Genomic DNA, 21391 nt, shown 5'->3' with positions numbered 1-21391 from the left:
AAAGGAATTAAGCTTTTTAAGCCTGATCCATTTAGAAGTGGCCATTACAGCTTAAAACAGTACCTACCAATCAGGAACAAAAACAGATTTTTTTACATTAAGGTTTATTTTCTCAGATTGCCACACTTCCTTTAAACACTACTTCCAATATCCTTCCTCTTGTTGTTCTTATCAGGTCTACTGGTGTCTATAAATAGAAGAAAATCTGTGTTCAATTAGCATAAATTACCATCTTTTAAGCAGCTCCTCTTTCTAGTCTCAACTCTGGACCTAATCAAATCTCCTTGGCCCTGACAGATAATGTCTCTAGAAATGCTACTTCAATGTTTAAAACTTAAACATTTACAAGGTGGGCAGACCATTTGAGGTCAGGAGTTCAAGACCAGCCTGGTCAACATAGTGAAACCCCATGTCTACTGAAAATACAAAAATTACCCAGGCCTGGTGGCATGTGCCTGTAATCCCAGCTATTCGGGAGGCTGAGACAAGAGAATTGCTTGAGCCCGGGAGGTGGAGACTGCTGTGAGCCAAGATCACGCACCACTGCACTCCAGCCTGGGCGACAGTGAAACCCTGTTTCAAAAAAAAAAAATTAAACATTTAAACCATAAACTCATATAAGTAATGAGATACAATATTAAGCAGCTACAGTATTATAAGCTTCATTCTACCTAAGAGACAACCTTAGATATCACCATCTATAACAATGAAACAAAGGGCAGGCAAAGCTTTTACACTAAAGAGGTCTTGTTCACATTACTTGTATCATGGGAACCAAACCACAGTCACATGAGTTTCCTAATCTTCACAAACATACTTATAAAAAACAAGGCTATAATAAATCTTAGTTTACAAACCCTGTCGTCCCAAATATTTAAAAATGTTTTCCTGGACTCAAACAAATAATCAGAGACCTGCAAGCGTAGACCACATGTTCCAGTGTCATTGTAAAAATATCCTTACTAGAATGAACTAAGGTGTTGGCCATCAGGTAATACTCAAGACCTTTCACAAGATACATTCCTTTGTTTTATCCACTGAAAAGACCTGACTGCCTTGTGAATGCAAAGTTTTTTTCCGGCCTCGGTGTCAGTAAACATTCTTCTCCACGGCAATTAGCTTTATATTTAATGGACACTAATTCCTATAACTAATCACATTACCTTCTCTTTGTTGCCTGTCAGTTTCTCCATGGCCCACTTGTACACGACATTTTGGGGTATTAGCTTCATTTAGGTTATTAATTTCACCCAGAAACAATTTTTTTTTTTCATTTAAAGATACTGTACTGTTTTCTCATAAATCCTTTTTGGATTATAATGGGGTAGAAATAAATCAACTACATAACTGTCAAAAAAAAAAAAAAGGCTACTAGGATGTCTGCCCATCCTTGGCTAAAGTACCTCCTCACAAGTGAAAACAGCCCTATATCACGGACCAGTTACTTTCCAACAAATTGCAAATCACTTGTAGATCATTTGCCAAGGCAAAGAAGGTTTCTCTAACTTTAGCCCCTACCATTTAATCCAAGGTAGACAGACCACTGTCTTCCACCTTCTCACCAGCCCCCAAAAGATTCAGGGTTAGTTATAAAGGTCTCACACATCTTTGGAGCAGGACATAGAAAAACAAACTTATTACCTTAGGCCTATTTTCTTGAGAATCTGGCAAAAGCCATAGACTCAGAAAAGTGTACATTAACACAAACGTGTATCCACTTTCTGGGATTCTGGAAGGCCCATAAATACCCACCAAGCTCATCCATGAGCCTTTAGTCAAGAACCCCTTTCTAGAAAATGGCAAGCTGAGATGCCACCCACAAGAATGAGAGAGAGAGAGAGAGAGAGAGAGAGAGAGAGAAAGAGGGAGGGAGGGAGGGAGAGAGATCCTGAATATTACTTTACTTTCATGTAAAGATGGGTTGGGAATCACAATATTATTCGGTAATAAAATATCTATACTGTGATAACTGCCTCAAAATGTCCTGCTTCACTCATCTTCACTCCATAGTCACTGTGTAATCAGTAGTAAATTCGGCCTCACCCCAGTGTCCTTATCCAGGTTTATTCTTCCTCAGAGGACCTCCCTCCAAGTAACATTGTTTGTTGCCTGTCTCGACTGACTAGAATGGAAGTTCCATGAGGGCAGCAGTTTGTTTTGCTCATGGCTGTACCTCTAAGGCATAAGAGGCACTGAAATATTTCAATAGGTTTTTGGGGAACAGGTGGTGTTTGGTTACTTATTTAGTGATGATTTCTGAGATTTCAGTGCACCCATCACCCAAGCAGTGTGCACTGTACCCAAAGTGTAGTCTTTTATCCCTCACCCCTCCCACCCTCAAATATTTTTTAATGAATATCCTATAGAACTCTCTACTCTTCATAGGAGTTGGCAAACTATAGCCCGCAGACCAAATCTAGGCTTCCACCTGTTATTGTAACTAAACTTTTAACGAACTCAGCCATGCTTATTCACTTACATATTATTTATAACTGCATCCAGACTACAATGGCAGAGCTTAGTAGTTGCAATGGGAACCACATGGCCTGCAAGGCCACAAATATTTACTATCTGGCCCTTTACAAAAAATGCTTGCTGGACCCCCATGGCATTCATTTGGTCCTTATTTTCCAAACTAGATTGGAAGCACTTTTGGGACAGGTCTTATACTTCTTTGAACCTAGAACACAGTAGATAGCTAAAATAGCTAGCACTATACAAATACAGATTTCCTACTTCCAACATAAATTATCTTTACACAGTTAATCCAAAGATAGCATTTTCCATAATCGATGCATTTCTAGCAAGGTCAGAACTGATTACCTGTGTTCAGTAATTTGGGGCAACAGGGAGATGGCATATTGATGCTATCTTATTAGTAGTAATCTTTCTAGTTCAAAATCAATCATGTAACCTTTAAAATATGAATGCATATTTAACAACTGGAAAGTTCTTCCTGGTATCTTTCAGAAAAATTATTTGAGGTAAGCCATAGTTATTTTCTCAAAGTTATTTTCTCAAAAATCCCTCTAACAAACATCTCTTTTTATGCCAGGCACATTATAAGCACCCAACAGTCACTGAATAGATCACCCTCCCATAAATATTCTGCTCACCGATTTTTGCAAATTACAATTACCTGAAAAGAGACATCAAGATTTATACCCTTTTGCCAATTCATTTAAAATATATTCGACATTTCTCAATTCTTTAAAAAACTGTATCCTTTTTGTCATTCTCTGAAAATTGTAATTTGCATAGATAGGTATCATTTCCAAGTAACTGAAGACTAAATGGACAAATCCAGGCATGGTATCAGTCCACTGTTCACTCCAACTACAGAGGTAATCAAATAGGATATTTTCCTGTTATTGGATGATATGTCATTAGAAAATAATGTAGCCCGTGGACTAGGAACTGAGAAAGGCTAGAAACCTTAATGAATTATCTTTGCTAAGTTATTTTGAATAAGCAACAATATACACAATAATATACAATCATTTGAGAAAACTATTGTTTATTTAGAAAAAGGTTACACTGGTAGAATTCAGTAGATAAAAAAATTCTCTTTTAAAAATGTCACTGTGAAACTTTGCCAGACCAAAGTTCAGCAATACAAAGCTCCTATAGCTGTAGAATTAAAACAATTATCTTTTGATCCCCCCCGCCCGAAGATTTGTCTAATATAATTACAAGAAAAAATGGCAAGGGACAAGTGAGTGCTGGTACCTTTTTCTTTTTTAAACAGGTTTTAATGTCGTACATGTACTATATAAAATGATTCCTAAGCATTTCATAAGACAATGCTCCCATTGTTTTTAGTGACTAATATTAAGAATAAGCCAAATAATAAATTAAAACTAAGTTTTAAAATGAGGTCAAAATGGTTCAATAACTGTTTATTTTAAGTTCAAACAATAAAATGGAAGCATTTCAGAATAGAAATAAAAGCTGAACCCAGGCATTATTTAGTTAACCTAACGTAAAACTCTGTACACAGGTAACCTAATGTATGCAGCACATTGTGCTAAAAATATGAAACAATTAACACTTTCAGCCATTACTGAAAATAAACATGTAAAAACTAAGCAACAGGTAAAAATACAGAAATGCACAACTTAATTTTAACTTTTCCACATGGAGCAATAAAGCAGATAACTGAATAATTTAAGGAGATGCAAATGGCCCTCTTCATTCTTAATTCTTGGCAATTTACTCAGGAAAATAAATTTCTGGTCACAGCTGAACACTCCAATCTCACCTGAAAGAAACAAAGTGATTATATTGATAGAGAAGAAGGAAGGAAGGAAAGGAGGGAGTAGGGGAGAGAGGGTTGGTCAAAGGAGGTCGTAGAAAAGGAAGGGAGAAGGAAGGAGGGAAGGATAATGAAAGGAGGAGGGAGGGAGGGGATAAAATAGGAAGAAAGGGAGAAGGAAGGAAGAGGAAAAGGTAAGGAGGAGGAACATTTAAAAAAGAAAGAAAAGTTAATGGGTTCCATCAGTAACAAAGACTTGAGTCCCCAGAAAAGGAGGAAATATTTGTGTTTCTCATTGTCCATTCTTAGAAACCATTAAAGATAAGCACACTAATGATGACTTTAAAAAAAACTGAACACTGTGTGCATGTTAGAGAGAGAAGCAGGGGTAGGGAGAAAAAAAATGGAACAACAAGTAAAACATTCCACAGAGGCAAGCAATAGCTTATCAAAAGTAAACAGAAAATACAGCAAAGAAAAGTACCTATTTTACATGATCAACAAAAAAAGAAAAATGACATCACATTTTTCACAAGGACACAATTTTAATAGTAACTTATATTAAGATGCAATGTCTGCTAAATTATAAAAATTGCTTTAAAAATATATTGACTCAATTATAATCATTTCCTTTCCTTTATGTATTGACATTTTTCAAATATTTCATATTGAAATAACTTCAAAACATGATTATTACAACATGTGGCAAATATCTTCACATCTGCCTTCAAATTTTAAACTAATGCTTAATGCATTAAACTTTATTGATGAAAATACTACATTCATATATTTCTTAAAACCAGGGCTAGAAGGGTCCTTAGAAAATCATCACACTTACATGAAATGCCGACAAATAATTTACATATCATTTCTACACAGCATTCTGTTCACACCATGTATAATCTTGACATTATCAGTAACTGTGGATACATGATGAACTTACAATACTTAAAAGCCATTGTTCCTGTCCATTAACTGATGAATGGATAAATAAAAAGTGATACACACTCATACAATGAAACATCATTTAGCAATAAAAAGGAATGGAGTACTGATACATGCTATGACATGGATGAACCTTGAGAACATGATGCTAAGTGAAAGCCAAACACAAAGGCCACAGATTATTGCATGAATTCATTTAAATGAAGTGTCCAAAACAGGCAAAATCATAGAGACAGAAAGCACATTATTGATTTCCAGGGGCTGGGGAAAGGAAGAATTGGGAGCAACTGCTAATAGGCAAAGAGTTTCTTTTTAGGGTGATAGAAACGTTCTGGAAATAGACAGCAGTGATCCTTGCACAACATAGTGGATATACTAAAAACCACTGAATAGTACACTTTAAAATGGCAAATCTGAGGCCAGGTGCAGCGGCTCACACCTGTAATCCCAGCACTTTGGGAGGCTGATGCAGGTGGATTATGAGGTCAAGAGATCGAGACCATCCTGGCCAATATAGTGAAACCCCATCTCTACTAAAAATACAAAAATTTGCCAGGTGTGGTGGTGCAAGCCTGTAATCCCATCTACTCAGGAGGTTGAGGCAGGAGAATTGCTTGAACCGGAGGCGGAGGCTGCAGTGAACCAAGATCACGCCACTGCACTCCAGCCTTGGCGACAAGAACAAGACTCTGTTTCAAAAAAACAAAAAAGGCAAATTTGATGTTACATGAATTTTATCTCTATTGTTTAAATTGCAAAAAAAAAAAAAAAAGTCAATGTTCCAATTCAGAGCATCATTAGGCCGGGCGCGGTGGCTCATGCCTGTAATCCCAGCACTTTGGGAGGCCGAGGCGGGTGGATCACGAGGTCAAGAGATCGAGACCATCCTGGTCAACATGGTGAAACCCTGTCTCTACTAAACATACAAAAAATTAGCTGGGCATGGTGGCGCGTGCCTGTAATCCCAGCTACTCAGGAGGCTGAGGCAGGAGAATTGCCTGAACCCAGGAGGCGGAGGTTGCGGTGAGCCGAGATTGCGCCATTGCACTCCAGCCTGGGCAACAAGAGCGAAACTCCGTCTCCAAAAAAAAAAAAGAGCATCATTATCATAGTATGGCCATAACTAGGAGAATAAGAAATGGGTTCTCGATCATAAAGATGTCACATTAGAAGAATTACTTGGCAAGGGAAATTTTGGTGACACATTTAAGGGCACATTAAAGGGAAAATTGCTGTTGCTGTTAAAACATGTAAAGAACATCTTTCCCAGGAAGTGAAATTAAAATGTTTACTAGAAGCCAAAATCCTCAAGCAATATTATCATCCCAGTATCGTCAACTGTATAGGAGTTCGCACACAAAGACGACCTATCTACATAATTTAAGGAACTGGTTCCAGGAGGCGATTTCCTCTCCTTTCTGAGAAAGAAGAATGAACTAAAATTCAGTTAGTGAAATTTTCATTAGATGCTGCTTCTGGATGGCGTATCTCGAGTAGAAATTGTATACACAGGGACCTTGCTGCAAGAAACTGCCTGGAGGTGAAAATAATGTTCTGAAAATCAGTGATTTTGGAATGTCTCGTCAAGAGGATGGTGGTGTGTATTCATCTTCTGACTTAAAGCAGATTCCCATTAAATGGACAGCACCAGAAGCTCTTAATTATGGGAGATATCGTTCTGAGAGTGACGCACGGAGCTTTGGCATCCTCCTCTGGGAGACTTTCAGCTTAGGGGGGGTCTGTCCATAGCCTGGAATGACAAATCAGCAAGCTCAAGAGCAAGTGTAAAGATACTGAATGTCAATCTCTTGGCAGTATCCAGAGAGTATTTTAATAAAATAATGCTGATGTGTTAGGATTACAAACTTGAAAACCGGCCCCAAACACTGAACTTCAGGAAGAGATAGCTGCCATCAAGAAGAAAGTTGCACGGTGATGAAACAGTGCCAAACTCAGCCTTTAGGACCCTATTTTCAGCAGAGCAGTATTTTTCTTCTCATTAACATATATACCACATTACCTGCAACATTCTCAAGTGTTTTATTAGCTATTTTTTTTTTTAAATATGTGCTGCTTTAACCATTGTAAGTAAGAAAGTATAAGTTCTAAATATAAGGGATCACACAGATCTATCTTTTTCACATCTAGGACTGTTGCTGTTTCTCAGAAACTTTCTACTCCAGGCTCAGTTCATAGTCTGCTGTCTTCCATCACAGACACCTATTGGTGCTATAAACTGTACTGGTAATACCACATTTGTAGGACACATCACAGCAGAAAACAGAAGATAGCCTTCCTACTCTGCTGAGACAAGATTATATTTGTGAACATCGTTTTATACTGGTAATTATTTGGACCTTCTAAGTTTGTCTTTTTCTTTTTTTCTGGCCAGAGATTGGCCCTGTTGTATTAGTAAGACTATCATTTCCCTATGTTTCACCATGCCGTCCTATGCACAAAAATCCTCAAAGAGTTGAGGCAGCTGATTTTAACTGATGTTATAGACAGCTGTGACAGCAAGAATCAAGTTTGAAAAGTAAGGTGGTCTAGAGAAAAAGAACAGCTAGGGTGGTGATCAAAGTAGAGAAGAAAAGGCAAATATAAAATCAGTTTTATCAGATGTATGCCTTTATAAAACACATACACACTTTTTAATTTTATGATCAAATTCACCAAAAAGATCCTAAGAAATGTTTCAGTAGTTTACACAGATTCTTCATAAAAGAGCCCTTTTGATGGTAACCAAACAACTTTTAAACAAATATTTATAAGGAAGAAAGAAGTTATGAAGAGGAAGACATAGGGACAGCCATCCTAAATCCACTTTACTCCTTCATTTACCCTTATACTGCAACCTAGGAATTCTTATAGCAAACACAGTTCCTAAGATGTTCCATGTGGATAAAATGTAACACAGAGTTAAAACGTGGATCTTGTTGAGCTGAATCCTAACTGCACCCAAGGATGCTTCTCAGGATAATTACGTGTGTAGGGGAAAGACACACTCAGGGCAAATGTTGCATGGAAGCCTTTTATAAGTGCTCATGCCTATGTTAAGATTTTAAAAAAACACTACATAAATGAATATTTGCTCTACATTAAGTGGAAGAGCAAGGAAATAGAAAATTTCTCCTGCTTTCTTCAACTGTTTGGTGCCTATGAATATCGGTGCACAAAACCTATACTCAGTACTTTTTTTAAAGTATAAAAGATGCTAATGAAGAGAAAAATGATTTGTGTCTGTCATTTCAAGCTCCTAACAAGAGTCTAGTATACATTTAATGGTTACTACATACAGACCAAAACGAAAGCATATTAAATCTGCCCTCAAAAAAATATGCTACAGCATATAAAGCAAGCTCTTTTAATCAGTATGGGTTTCCCTTTATAAAATGGTGTGTTTGGTGGCAAAAAAGTCAATACAGAGATATTAAATGTTTCTTTGGAATCAGTGTGAACATTGATGAGTTCCGTATCCCTCACCCTATCCCAATACCTATTGTCAACAAATAGGAATAAGCCTCAAAATGGCAATGCATTCCTAAAATAAGAAATCTTCAGGAGCTTAGGAGGTCAAGTATGAACTGAAGAGGAAAAAAAAGGTTTAGAGCTGGAAATATAAAATCAATTGTCGACAGAGGCCAAGAATGTAATGAAAACAAAGGAAATGAGTTCAGTGGGGACTGACTGAGGTGAACTGTTTAAAAAAAGACCCTTGCTCTATTCTAAAGGGGGGCAGCACCTAGACAAATCTAGCTGAAATCAGGACACAATGTTACCAGATGTTCCAATCCTTCAAGAGAAACTGAAATTTGGATTTTTGTCAATTCTGATTTTTAAAAGAAACAGATTTAAAAAAATTTTAAACATTGTGTGAGGTTAAGAAAGTGCATTTGGCTGGCCGTGGTGGCTCACATCTGTAATCCCACCACTTTGAGAGGGAGAAGCAGGAGGATTACTTGAGCCCATGAGTTCAATACCAGCCTGAGCAATATAGTGAGATCTCATCTCTACAAAAAATAAAAATAAAAGACGTTGGGTGCAGTGGCTCACACCTATAATCCCAGCATTTTTGGAGGCCAAGGAGGGCGGTTCACTGGAGGTCAGGAGTTTGAGACCAGCCTGGCCAACATGGCAAAACCCCATCATCTGTACTGAAAATACAAAAAAATTAGCCAGGCATGGTGGCACATGCCTGTAATCCCAGCTATTTAAGAGGCTGAGGCATGAGAATTGCTTGAACCTGGGAAGCAGAGGTTGCAGTGAGCCAGATCGCACCACTGCACTCCAGCCTGGGCAACAGAGTGAGAGACTGTCTGAAAAATAAAATAAGAAAGCACATTTAACAAGCCAAACATTCTGCCCAAGGGCTGACAATTTGCAACCTTGGATTTAGAGGATAAAAATTAGGTTAAACATGTGAGACTGGAAGGAATGGACCTGCAAAATATATGTAGCCTTCTTGGAATGGAGGATTAGAATAGAAATGTAGTAGATTAAATTACAGATTATGAATAAGTAGTGCTAGCTACTAATGTTCTTTAAAATCAAAGCCCTACATCCAAATTAATAAAAAACAAGGAGATTTGAGCATCTCAAGGCCTGGGAGCAAATGTCAGCTTAGCATAGTATTTGATTCACAAAAGGACTTCCAAAAGTTCACTGAACTCAACATCCCTGAGTTGAGGATCACATATATCAAATAAAAATTGAGAAGCCAAAGGGTGGTTCTCAAAGGACAATTTAATAAACAGGAATTTAAAAAAAAGTTAAAGGCAAAGGAACTAGTAATCTTCAAGAGACTAAATCAAGGAGAGGTAAGACAAATTTGGACAAGGACTTTAAGGGCAACAGAAAATGCATAGAAGGAACAGAGGTTTGTGACCAAAAATAGGAAACAACAGAAGATGACAGAAGACTGGAAGGAATTTAATTATGGTCATATTTATAAACTGTATCTTCTTAATTGTTTTCTTAAGAGACAGAGTCTTGCTCTGTCACCCATGCTGGAGTGTGGTGGTATAATCATGGCTTACTGCAGCCTTGAACTCCTGCACTCAGGAAATCCTCCTGCCTCAGACTCCCAAGGAGCTGGGATGACAGGTGCATACTACCATGCCTAGCTAAGTTGCATATATATTTTTTTTGGTAGAAATGGGGTCTCGCTATGTTGCCCAGGTTGATCTCAAACTCCTGGCCTCAAGCAATCCTCCTGCCTTAGTCTCCTAGTGTTAGGATTACAGGCATGAGCAACCATGCTTGGCCTTGTATCTTAATTCTAATGTGACTGTTTTAACGTGTGTGAAAATCAGGATAACACTTACAAATCAGTGTCATTTTTCTACCAACCTGTCTAAAAATAACTGTCCTAAAAACAATGATGAAATCTTACAAGTAATGACATCTTTCAATCATGGAAATATGACATATGTAGGAGCTGTCCTTTCTATAGAATAAATTAAAAGGTGAGTGGGGGAGGGCAGCAGATTTCAAAGTAGCCTGTAAATAGATGGCTCCAATCAGAAATGATAACATTCTAAAAGAAAAGGAAGAAAAACAGACCTGACCAACCCTGGAATGTATCCAAATAGAAAGTGGCAGTCAACAGCCAGAAAAAGAAACTATCAGCCAGGCATGGTGGCTCATCCCTATAATCCCAGCACGTTGGGAGGCCAAGGTAGGCAGATGGCTTGAGTCCAGGAGTTTCAGACCAGCCTGGGCAACATGCTAAAACCCCATCTCTATTTACAATATATTTTTTTAAAAGAAACTATCGACCGGGCGCAGTGGCTCATGCCTGTAATGCCAGAACTTTGGGAGGCCAAGGATCACCTGAGGTCAGGAGTTCGAGACCAGCCTGGGCAACATGGCAAAACCTCATCTCTACAAAACATACAAAAATTAGCTGGGCATAGTGGTGCGTGCCTGTAGTCCCAGCTACTAGAGAGGCTGAGGCAGAAGAATCACTTGAACCCGGGAGGTGAAGGTTGCAGTGAGCTGAGATTGCGCCACTGCACTCCAGCCTGGGCGACAGAGCAAAACTCCATCTCGAAAAAAAGAGAAAAAGGCCAGGCACAGTGGCTCATGGATGTAATCCCAGCACTTTGGGAGGCCAAGGTGGGCTGATCACAAGGTCAAGGGATCGAGACCATCCTGGCCAACATGGTGAAACTCCATCTCTACTAAAAATACAAAAACAATTAGCTGGGCGTGGTGTTGCACACCTGTATTCCCAGCTACTCAGGAAGCTGAGGCAGGAGAATTGCTTGAACCCAGGAGGCAGGGACTGTAGTGAGCCAAGATCGTGCCACTGCACTCCAGCTTCGGTGACAGTGCAAGACTCTGTCTCAAAACAAACAAACAAACAAAAAACTATCATCCAGATGGTCCAGCACAGTGGCTCATACCTGTAATCCCAGCACTTTGGGAGGCCAAGTCAGGCAGATCACCTGAGGTTAGGAGTTCAAGACCAGTCTGGCCAACATGGTGAAACCTCAGCTCTACTAAAAATACAAAAATTAGCCAGGCGTGGTGTTGCATGCCTATAATCCCAGCTACTCGGGAGGCTGAGGCAGGAGAATCTCTTAAACCTGGAAGGTGGAGGTTGTAGTGAGCCGAGATCGTGCCATTATACTCCAGCCTGGGCAAAAGAGCGAGACTTCCTTGTCTCAAAAGAAAGAAAGAAACAAAGAAACATCAACCAGAGTCTCACAAAATTAAGAGTCTATCCAAGAAGAAAGTATTGTACAAAGCTGTCAATGAGGAATTCAACAGGATGGACATCCAGCTAGATGTACTTTTAAAAGGACATCTGAATCTAGAAGCTTTCCTGTAAGACCACCAGCCAAATATCTAACCCTGGCCAGTCTTGTCATTCCTTTGTTCCTAAGAGATTATAAAGAGAGGTAAAATACAAATTCATGGTCAATGTAAGGAAAACTCAAATCTGTAGTATAACCTTCACATACAAAATAATAATATTTAGGTACTGAGTAAAGAGAGATATATAAATCACTGTGAAAGTTGTCAGTGACAATGGCTGGCTAATTCCTAATGCAGATATGAGGGGTAGGCTTTCTGTTTTTCTTTTAATAGGGAGACCACATGTGACAGCAAAATGCCAGGTTAAAAGAAAGGTTAAGATGAGGATTAAGAGTTTATAGCTCATCAGAGAAGACAGTTGTCAAGGTTGGAATGGGGGTAGGAACAGCTAGAATTGAAGAATTAGCAATAATATTTCCTTTTAAATTCTAAATGTTCTTTAATAACTTATTTGCCCTACTCTACTTTCGTAACAAGCACCGAAAAAGCAGGAAAAGTACCAGCATTCATCAGGTGTTGACTATATGGCAACCTCTCAAATCCCTGCTTTGCAGCCAAAATAAAAATGAGGAAATCCATACCCTTATACAGAACTGGCTCTCAGATATCTCTCGCTTGTAATTTAAACACTGGTAAATAGCCTTGGTTATCTATCTGGTCTGGTAAAAGATTAGAAGCACCCAATAATATTAGGGGAAGGTAAATACGAGCAAGTATAGTTAATATATGAAATGATGGCTAACATGGAAGCAAGAAAATGGGCCATAAAAAAAAGCAGAAATAGTAGCTTCAAAATACAGCTGTCTGGAACCATTACATATAGGGGGCAAATTGTCCTAGGTACTTCAATAATACTAAAGCATCACCAAACACTAACAGTAAAGTATTCAGATTATCATACGTGCTCAAAAAAGGAAATATTAGGGTCTGAAAACTGCATCCACCATAATGGAAACACTATTTAAAATAGGTAAAATACTTTTTAAGTCTCACATAAAGCATAAATGCATTACCTTAAAAAAAAAAAGTTACACATTGTAAATTCCAGAACTAAAAACACAAACCATATTTTCTGGCTCTGTAAAACATGGGCAGTGGCAGAAAAAAATGGCACACACACAAAAAAGTCTTTGGATAACACATCAGCATGAGAAAGCAAAAGGAAGAGAGAACACTGAAGGATAGAAAGACCAAGGTTTGAGTGTTGGTTCTGTTGACTAATATCTCTATGACCCTCTTCAACTTAATCTCTCAGAGTCTGTTTCTTCACCTATAAAATGCAGATACCATCACCAACATTTACAAGGCTACAAGGACTTTAACCACATAATTAACTATCCAGAGAAGATGGGAATGAGTGAAGAGAAAGCCAGATGTTCTTAAATATATCTTCGTGCTTAAAAAAAATGTGTGGCTAATCAGCAAGCTTAAAACGAAAACAGCTTTAAAATTAACTCTGAATCTTGTTTTGCATCTATACCCAAAGACTTGGTCGTTATATTTAGGTGAAAAAAATCAAGTAGTTGTAGCTTATAAAATGCATCTAGTTTTTTCAACATTATCAGACCTCATTTTATGTTTTTATCATTAAATGAAAAGGTGGTGAGAGAATACTCACTTTGATTGAAAGTCTTCATTATCTGTGCTTGTCCGAGGACTTATGAGTAGATGACAAATTAAGGGAAAACAACTTTTGGGAGCGGCAGAAAGAACAGCATCTCACCTTTTAGTATAGCACCTCAGCTTGCAGGCCTAAATGGCTCTGACCAGCCTGGTAGCCTCAAACTCTACCAGCTCCACTTGTCAGCCTCATCATTTTCTCCTTCTATTCCCAATGTCTCCAGCCCTAGGGACTCTCTGTTCCCTTTCTTCCTGTCTGTGATAATATAAACCTTTTAAAGACTATAAATCCCTTAGTGGCATAAAACATCTCAGTCACCACAGAGGTATTTTTAAAAATCAAGAACATCAAGTATCCCACTTCCAGATTTCACTCATTTTGAGAGAGTTAACTGGAAAGAGCATTTCAAAACTAATAAGACTTTAAGTATTTAAACCACATACTACAAGGGTACAACTGTAAACATGACCAGTATCAAAGCTTTCCATTATACTGACTGAAAACATCAAGATGAAAAGGATATTGTTTCTTCTCTTCCTTTCCTCCTGAACTGTCCCGTTTCTCTTTCTTTTCTATCTTTTCTTTATCATGCCTGGACTCCTATAAGAAATGGTAGAATTAACTGGGGAAGAGAAAATCAAATATAAAAGACAGCTCAAAACCCTTTTTCATCAACCACCAGCAATAATTTGTCTTCAAAAACTTACTTAATATGACAACAAAAGCATAAGCAACAAAAGGAAAACAAAAGATACACTGAACTTCACCAAAAGTAAAAACATTCGTGCATCAAAGAACAGTATCAAGAAAGCGAAAAGACAACCGATAGAACTGGAGAAAATATTTGCAAATCACATGTCTCATAAAGATCTAGTATCCAAAATATATAAAGAACTCTTACAACTGAGCAACACAAACCCTCCAAATAAAAAATGGTCAAAGCATCTCAACAGATTTCTTGACAAGGCCAATAAGCACATGAAAAGACGGTCAACATCATTAGATATTAAGAAAATGCAAATCGAAACCACAATGAGATATCACTTCACACTTACTGGAATGGCTACAATAAACAAACAAAAACAGAAAATAACCAGTGTTGACAAGGATATGGAGAAATTTGCATGCTGACACTTTGTTGGTAGAAATGTAAACTGTACAGCCACTGTGGAAAACAGTTTGGTGGTTCCTCAAAAAGTTAAACATAGAATTACCATATAGCCCAGAAATTTCATTCTTGGGCATATACCCAAGATGATTAAAAACAGGTGTTTGAACAAATATTTATAGCTGCACAGAAATGTTCACAGTAGCACTATTCACAATAGCCAAAACGTGCAAACAATTCAGAAATCCATCAACTGGCAAATGGATAAATAAATATGGTATATTCACATAATAAAATATTACTTAGCTATAAAGAGAAATGAAGTAAATGACGCATGCTACAGCATGGAAGAACTTCAAAAACATTATGCTAAGACATCAGACACAAAAGGCCACATTATTGTACTATTTCATTTATATGAAATATTCAGAATAAGTAAATCCATAAAGAAACAAATTTATGGTTCCCAGAGGCTGAGGAGAAGGGGAAATGGGAGTGACTGTTTAAATGGATACAGAGTTTTCTCCTGGAGGTGATAAAAATGTTTTGGAACTACATAGAGATGATTACACAACATTGTAAATATACTCAATGTCACTTAAATGTACACCTTTAAAATGGTTAATTTTATGTTATTTGAATTTTACCTCAATTAAAAAACATGTAAAAGAACAGCCTATCTTTTAAAGCATAGAATTAAAATGTTCATATAATTTTCTAAAGGTGCTTTTATAAACTATGAATATATGGCATATATTTTCAATATATATAACAATGCTTTGTAAACAATTTATACTGTAGTAATGGCTTATTACTTTATGACAGATGCATGAGATTCATTTTAAATATCAACCATTAATATGTAAGAGAATGTACCTTATATTTAATTTTTAAATCAAATACAAGTTTCAAACAAATCAGTTTATTAGGAGAAAATGTTGCAAAAATGTTTCAAATCACAATCAAGACTTTATGACACTATGATGATCAAAAATAATACATGTGACCATATTTTAATTTCAGGAATAAAAACAAACTAAAAGCAAAGAGTTGGAGGAGAAAAAAGAAAAGGCAAAGAACAGCTGAAACTCAATCAACAGAAGTAGGTGGGAGTGGAATGGAGAGGGGAAAGGAATCTCAGAAGTATATTAGCTCTACCCTCCTAGTAATCCGGGAATGAACTGACTCAAATTTCCCAAATAGATAACCTGCCCTCCCTCAATACCTCTTCTTCCCACCCCTAAATAATGAACAAAAGACTATATGACTAGGAAAAAAATTCAATATTTGCTAAATTTTCAGAGTTGATTTTTTTTTAAGATAAAGCACATTATTCCTTTATTTTCCTAATTTACCTTTTTGCCACCGGAGGAGATTTTATCCATCTTCTCAGATTTAAATGAATCACTGCCTTTTTCTTTGCCTGAAGATTTTGACTTATTTTTTTCCTTATCTTTTTCATTTGGATAAGGAGATTCACATGGACTTTCACTTTTATGTTTTGAAACCCCCACTAAAATTACAAAAGAAAGTCATGAAAGCCTTTTCCAATTCACTTTGATGATAGCTTCAAAGATATTAATAAGTCTACCTACTTGTTCCATTCTCTTCTTTACGTCTCTTGATTAAGTCCGGTGGCACTTCACGGTCACTGTTTGAGTGATCCTAGAACCAAGAATTATGAACTACATTGACCAAGGGCTTATGTTTTTGTTTTAAAATATTATTTTTATATGAGAAGGGCACAGCTAACTAGCAATGGAGAATATTTGCAGCAGTATCACACACTAGATAAAATGGCATGAAAGACAAGCAGAGCTGGTAGAGATTACTAGGCTGAAGATCCTTATTAAGGTAGAAGATGCAAAGACTTCAGGGTAAAAATATCAATAAAATCATGAACTAACAGACTACTATGGAACAAACTAGTATTTTTTAAAAGGCAACATACACACTGGCGTACATGATAATAAGCTTTCCAAACTAGTTTAAAAAAAATTACAAACCCTTTTCCGCTCTTTCCTGTCCTTTTCATCTTTTTTCTCTCTTTCTCTGGATCTTTCCCTTGACTTGTCCAAATCTTTCTTGTCCATTTCTCTCTCCTTACTCTTGGACAGTGGTAGAGGAGTATGATTAATGTAGAGCTGTTAAATTAAGGCAATATTACTGAAGATTATTAGTTTTCCAGCATTGGCATCATTTGTTTATTAAATGAAACACAATTGGGAATTATACCCAGAGTCAAAACTGGTCAGCTATCTGGATTATAAGAGGTAAAATAAAAGGACATGGCACAAATTATACAAAGTTGCAATTCTTGGCCTCATAAAAATTACCATTTAAACTCCAGTTCATCTGTGCCTCAACTGAGACTCATTAGTAAATTCACAAGCTAGAGGATTCCTTATAGCTCTATTGTAAAGACCTATAACCACCATTACAAGAGTCCATATATGAAAAATAGTAACTGGACTTTCTCTGTTAAAAACAAAAAAAATCTCTACACCATCATGGAAATTTTAAATAGTCTTACCATCCACTGACAGGCAGTCAATAATGACAATGGGCAAAAGTATAAAAATAAAACCTAGCCATGATTTTGCTAATAATTCTTTTCTGCCTCAGTATGAACCATGCAAAGATTATCCTAAATTATTTTTTACAAATGTAAAAGCTGCATGATCTCTACTTCTGAAAGCATTCCAATTTCTATCAAAATAATCACAATTAACTGTGAAATTTGTCTTCCTGGTTTTAAATACCTCAGAAAACCATCTAGTCAGCTGAGGATGATTAAACAATTCAAAAGACCAAAAAATAATGAACTAATATTCTCCTCTGCCTATTCTTTCTCTGCCAAAAGGGCTATAGGCAAAACAGCCAAACATCAAGGATATTCTAACTAAATAATTGAGAGATAACTCTTCTTAGGTGAGTTGTAAATATGGAACTATGCTGTAAAATAAAATATTTAGGAAGTAGTCAGGAAATAATCAGATACCTAACCTTAATGGCATTTATAACTGTGCTACTACAAGACTATGTTTAAAACATTAAAAGTATTATGCAGCAAAATACTGAATATAACTCATTACATAACTACACAATGCTAGATATACCTTAGGAACAAATAGAATAGTGAGTCAAAACTCAAATATTTTTACATGAAGAAATCCTTTGGTATTCAAAGGAATACATGAAAAAAGAAGACCATCGGTTTGAGAATTAAACCCTTATTTTTTAACACCAAACACTTTCAATTCAGTTGGCTCAGAAATACTGCCATAGCAATGCAGAAGTAGACTCTTTAAAATATCAATGTTTAAAAGTTGACAAAGTAAAACAGACAAAACGCTTATTAATAACAAAGAGCAAGAGAATGATAAATACTCATAAAATTACTTGTCTAAAAGATACTCTTGCTGGCTATGTCTTAAATGACACTTCAAGAATTTTTCTAATTGTGAGATTTATTCGTATCTTAATATTATTTATGATTAAGACAAAGGAAATCAGATATTACTGCAATACTCGAGACTTCTCTAAGAGAAGTATTAATTTTTGCCAATAAAAGTAAAAAAAAAAAAAAAAGGTTTGTGATCATAAATCCATACATACACACACACACCACTGTTAATAATGAAGTTTTGAACTGTGCTTACTTGCTTTTTGTACTGCGAGAAATTGAGAAATTTTTCTAGAACTTACTTCTAGCATTAATGTTCAAATACTTCATTCTTGACATAAGAAGTCACATAGCTCAACTGATACACAATCAGAAATTCTTAGTTCAGAATGTACCCAATTCAATTCCTTCTTCAGAATAGTTCTGATAATACTCTATTGCATAAAACATACAGTTTCTCATTGCCTAATGAATTAAATGCATACAGTAACCCAATGCATTCTATGCTGTGGCTATCACTGCTCCCTAATATCTGTCCTTTCCAGCAGTTCTCATTACTACAATGGTTGTTTACTTTTATCTTAACTTCTTGAAATCCTACTTAGCCTTCAAAGATGGCTCAAAGTCATTAGCACTCAACCATCCCTCAACCCTGCAACTCACTTTCCATCATTTTATATTTACCTTTTTCATGATGAGTGCTCCCTATTAACTTCATGTCACACATTTTTGTCTGTATCATAGTTTCCAGTATGGTAGGAGAGCCAAGGTGGCTTTCTACTTTTACATACTTCCTGGTACCTTGTACACACAGTGAGTACTCAAGTTTGCCAAATAAAATTAAGGATTCATTAAATGAATTTGCATGTAGCATTGCTGGGTTTTGTTCTTGACTGGCTTTTATTCTTGACATTGGGATCATTAAGGTTCAAAAAAGAATTTGACTGATTCTCAAAATCTGCTTTAGAAAACACTGCTCCATTGATTTTATTAAAGCTTCACCATGTTATATAAAGAGAGTCTCACTTTTAAGCTTGGGTTTGGTTGTAAATCCTCATTTTAAGATGGTGAACAAATTAAAAGCTAAATTCTGTCTTGAGGTGGTTACTGATGCCCTCTTAAATTACAGAGAGATTGATTAGTAGAACAAGTACTTTTTCAACATTTTCTTCATCAAATGTAGTTGGCATTTAGAATTGCTACATCAAAACTCAATTGATCAAAACTAGAAATACACTATTTTGAAATTAGGGGCAAAGAGTGAACTGACAGAAAAGATTTGGATACTAAGCCAGATTTTTTCTTCTTTTAGCTAATCTCATTTGAAAAGCTAAATCCATGTATTGCTTTTACCACAAATTAGAAAGTAAAAATAGCAAATAAATAATAAAGAGAATTACACAGACAAAGCACAACTAAAAAGTCAAACTAAAGCAGGGAGAGAATTTTATACATACAAGTGATAAGATAATATGAAAATAGATGTGAATCTTCCAAACCCTCTAGAAAAAGCTACCCCAGAAACAGTGAGGCTATAGATAATCAATTTTGGAGATCACTCAAAAGCCCAGTGAAACTTTTTTCTAAGGCATTCATATGCTATTAAACTTTCTAGATACATAAAAATGCAACATCAGTTACTATGCAAACCAGTACTTTGCATGCTTTACCAAAGTACAAAGACTTAAGAGATCATTTCAAATATTTATTGAATACCTAACCTTACTGCCAGGTACCATGCTAAATACTAAGGATCTAAAAAGTAGTATGAGTCACATAATTTTTAGAAGCATATGTATATGTCATTTTCAAATTTTTCTGGTTGCATGTGGAATAAATCTATTAAATTCTAAATGCCCACAAAACACCACTTTTAAAAAGGGGGGATGTGGGAGATTGACTTGAATCGCTATTAATTTTTAAAAACCAAGGCAAACACACTAAAGGAGCTACAAAAACCCTTTTAAACTATTGTTGAAATGAGTGGTGCTAGGAATCAATGAATCGCAATTTTAGTTCATGTTTTGATACTAACAAGATGTTAACTAGGAAAGCTAAAGAACTTTTAGTCTCTCACTTGTCAAAAAGACATTATCCACCTGCCACGTCTACCTCACAGCACTGTTATGAGCATGCAATGAGACAGTACATATTTTCAAAAGGCCTTTTCACAAATGTGAGGAACCATCATCGATCAGAAAATCCAATTAAACAGCGGGTTACAAAATGCTTCAAAGTATGTTTCAGTAAATAAATATTCACAAGTTAACACTGTTAGCCCATTAATTTAAATTAGCCCACACAACTCACTGATGGTTAAGACTAACATAAACAAATCAAAATCGGTTTTAAAAACCTACTATATTGCAATATATATTTAAGTTAGCCAATAAAAAGTTTACTTTAAATCAAAGTTCTATAGATTTCAAAACTGAAATATAAATTAAGCTTTCCAAAACTAACCTAAATAGGAACATCATTTTAAATAATAATCCCATGTAATAAAAAACAGCAGTATATAATTCCAACCTGGTATCAACATTTTTCTAACTCCTACTAGGTACTGAAAACTCTCATTAGTATTGTGACATTATGGCTAACACCAAAAAACAAAAACATGTTGAATGTTTAGAATTTTCAAAAATAATATTAAGCTGATGTGTCTAATGTGTTATTTTGGCCTGTTCTTCAATAGCATATTTCAAAATAATTCCAGTATCTACTTCAAATAAAACATCCATTCAAATCAGAAAAAAATAAAAGTAAATGGAAGTTCTTCCAGTATAGCTGAAACTTTTGATTAATACAGTATATTCTAAAAACAATGCTACAATTTTAGGATGCAGGTACACTGGCTAATATAAACTGTTAAAAATTAGTGCTTATTGACCTAATACCCACAAATATTTCATCATCTACTAACTGCTATAGATCTAAAAGCAGTTAGTAATGTCAACTGGCTCTGTTTCAAAATTTCATTTGGTCCACCAATAAAGAAATCATGCTTAGCAGATTTCTATTTTAATTATGGTAAGCAATATTTATGCTGAAAAATAGGCTCCATTCTGCTAAGCAGATTTCATTTGCTTGTAGCTTATAAGAGGAGGCAAAGTAGAAAATTCAAAGGACCACATTTTATAACAAAGACAAAACAACATGAACAATGGACAACTCAACTATAATACTGTAATAAACTCTGTAATAAGATACACAAACTGCACACTATTTTTAGTA

General features: G+C 36.0%; 1 protein-coding gene and 1 pseudogene across 14 annotated transcripts in view; one reads left to right on the top strand and one right to left on the bottom strand.

The window, feature by feature from the left end:
• Positions 1 to 427: 427 nt before the first annotated feature.
• The window catches only part of THOC2 (THO complex subunit 2), a 137185-nt gene continuing 116221 nt past the window's right edge, over positions 428 to 21391 (bottom strand). For 6 of the 14 annotated variants that reach the window (XM_064361336.1, XM_064361306.1, XM_064361321.1 and 3 more), the window contains 6 exons: positions 16758 to 16895; positions 16347 to 16416; positions 16107 to 16264; positions 14167 to 14243; positions 13641 to 13686; positions 4268 to 6950 (listed from right to left, as the gene is read on the bottom strand). In XM_064361336.1, the coding sequence (XP_064217406.1) occupies positions 13659 to 13686; positions 14167 to 14243; positions 16107 to 16264; positions 16347 to 16416; positions 16758 to 16895 (471 nt within the window). In that variant the 3' untranslated portion in view covers positions 4268 to 6950; positions 13641 to 13658. The other 8 variants (XM_064361331.1, XM_064361308.1, XM_064361311.1 and 5 more) reach the window with 7 other exon arrangements.
• Positions 4009 to 7136, top strand: LOC105733659 (tyrosine-protein kinase Fer-like; annotated as a pseudogene).

This window comes from Aotus nancymaae, unplaced genomic scaffold, assembly GCF_030222135.1.
Source record: "Aotus nancymaae isolate 86718 unplaced genomic scaffold, 86718_ANA_hifiasm-v0.15.2.pri h1tg000004l, whole genome shotgun sequence".
NCBI classification, from domain to species: domain Eukaryota; kingdom Metazoa; phylum Chordata; class Mammalia; order Primates; family Aotidae; genus Aotus; species Aotus nancymaae.
Note: the sequence above shows the minus strand (reverse complement) of the source record. Positions and strands in the feature narration are given on the sequence as shown.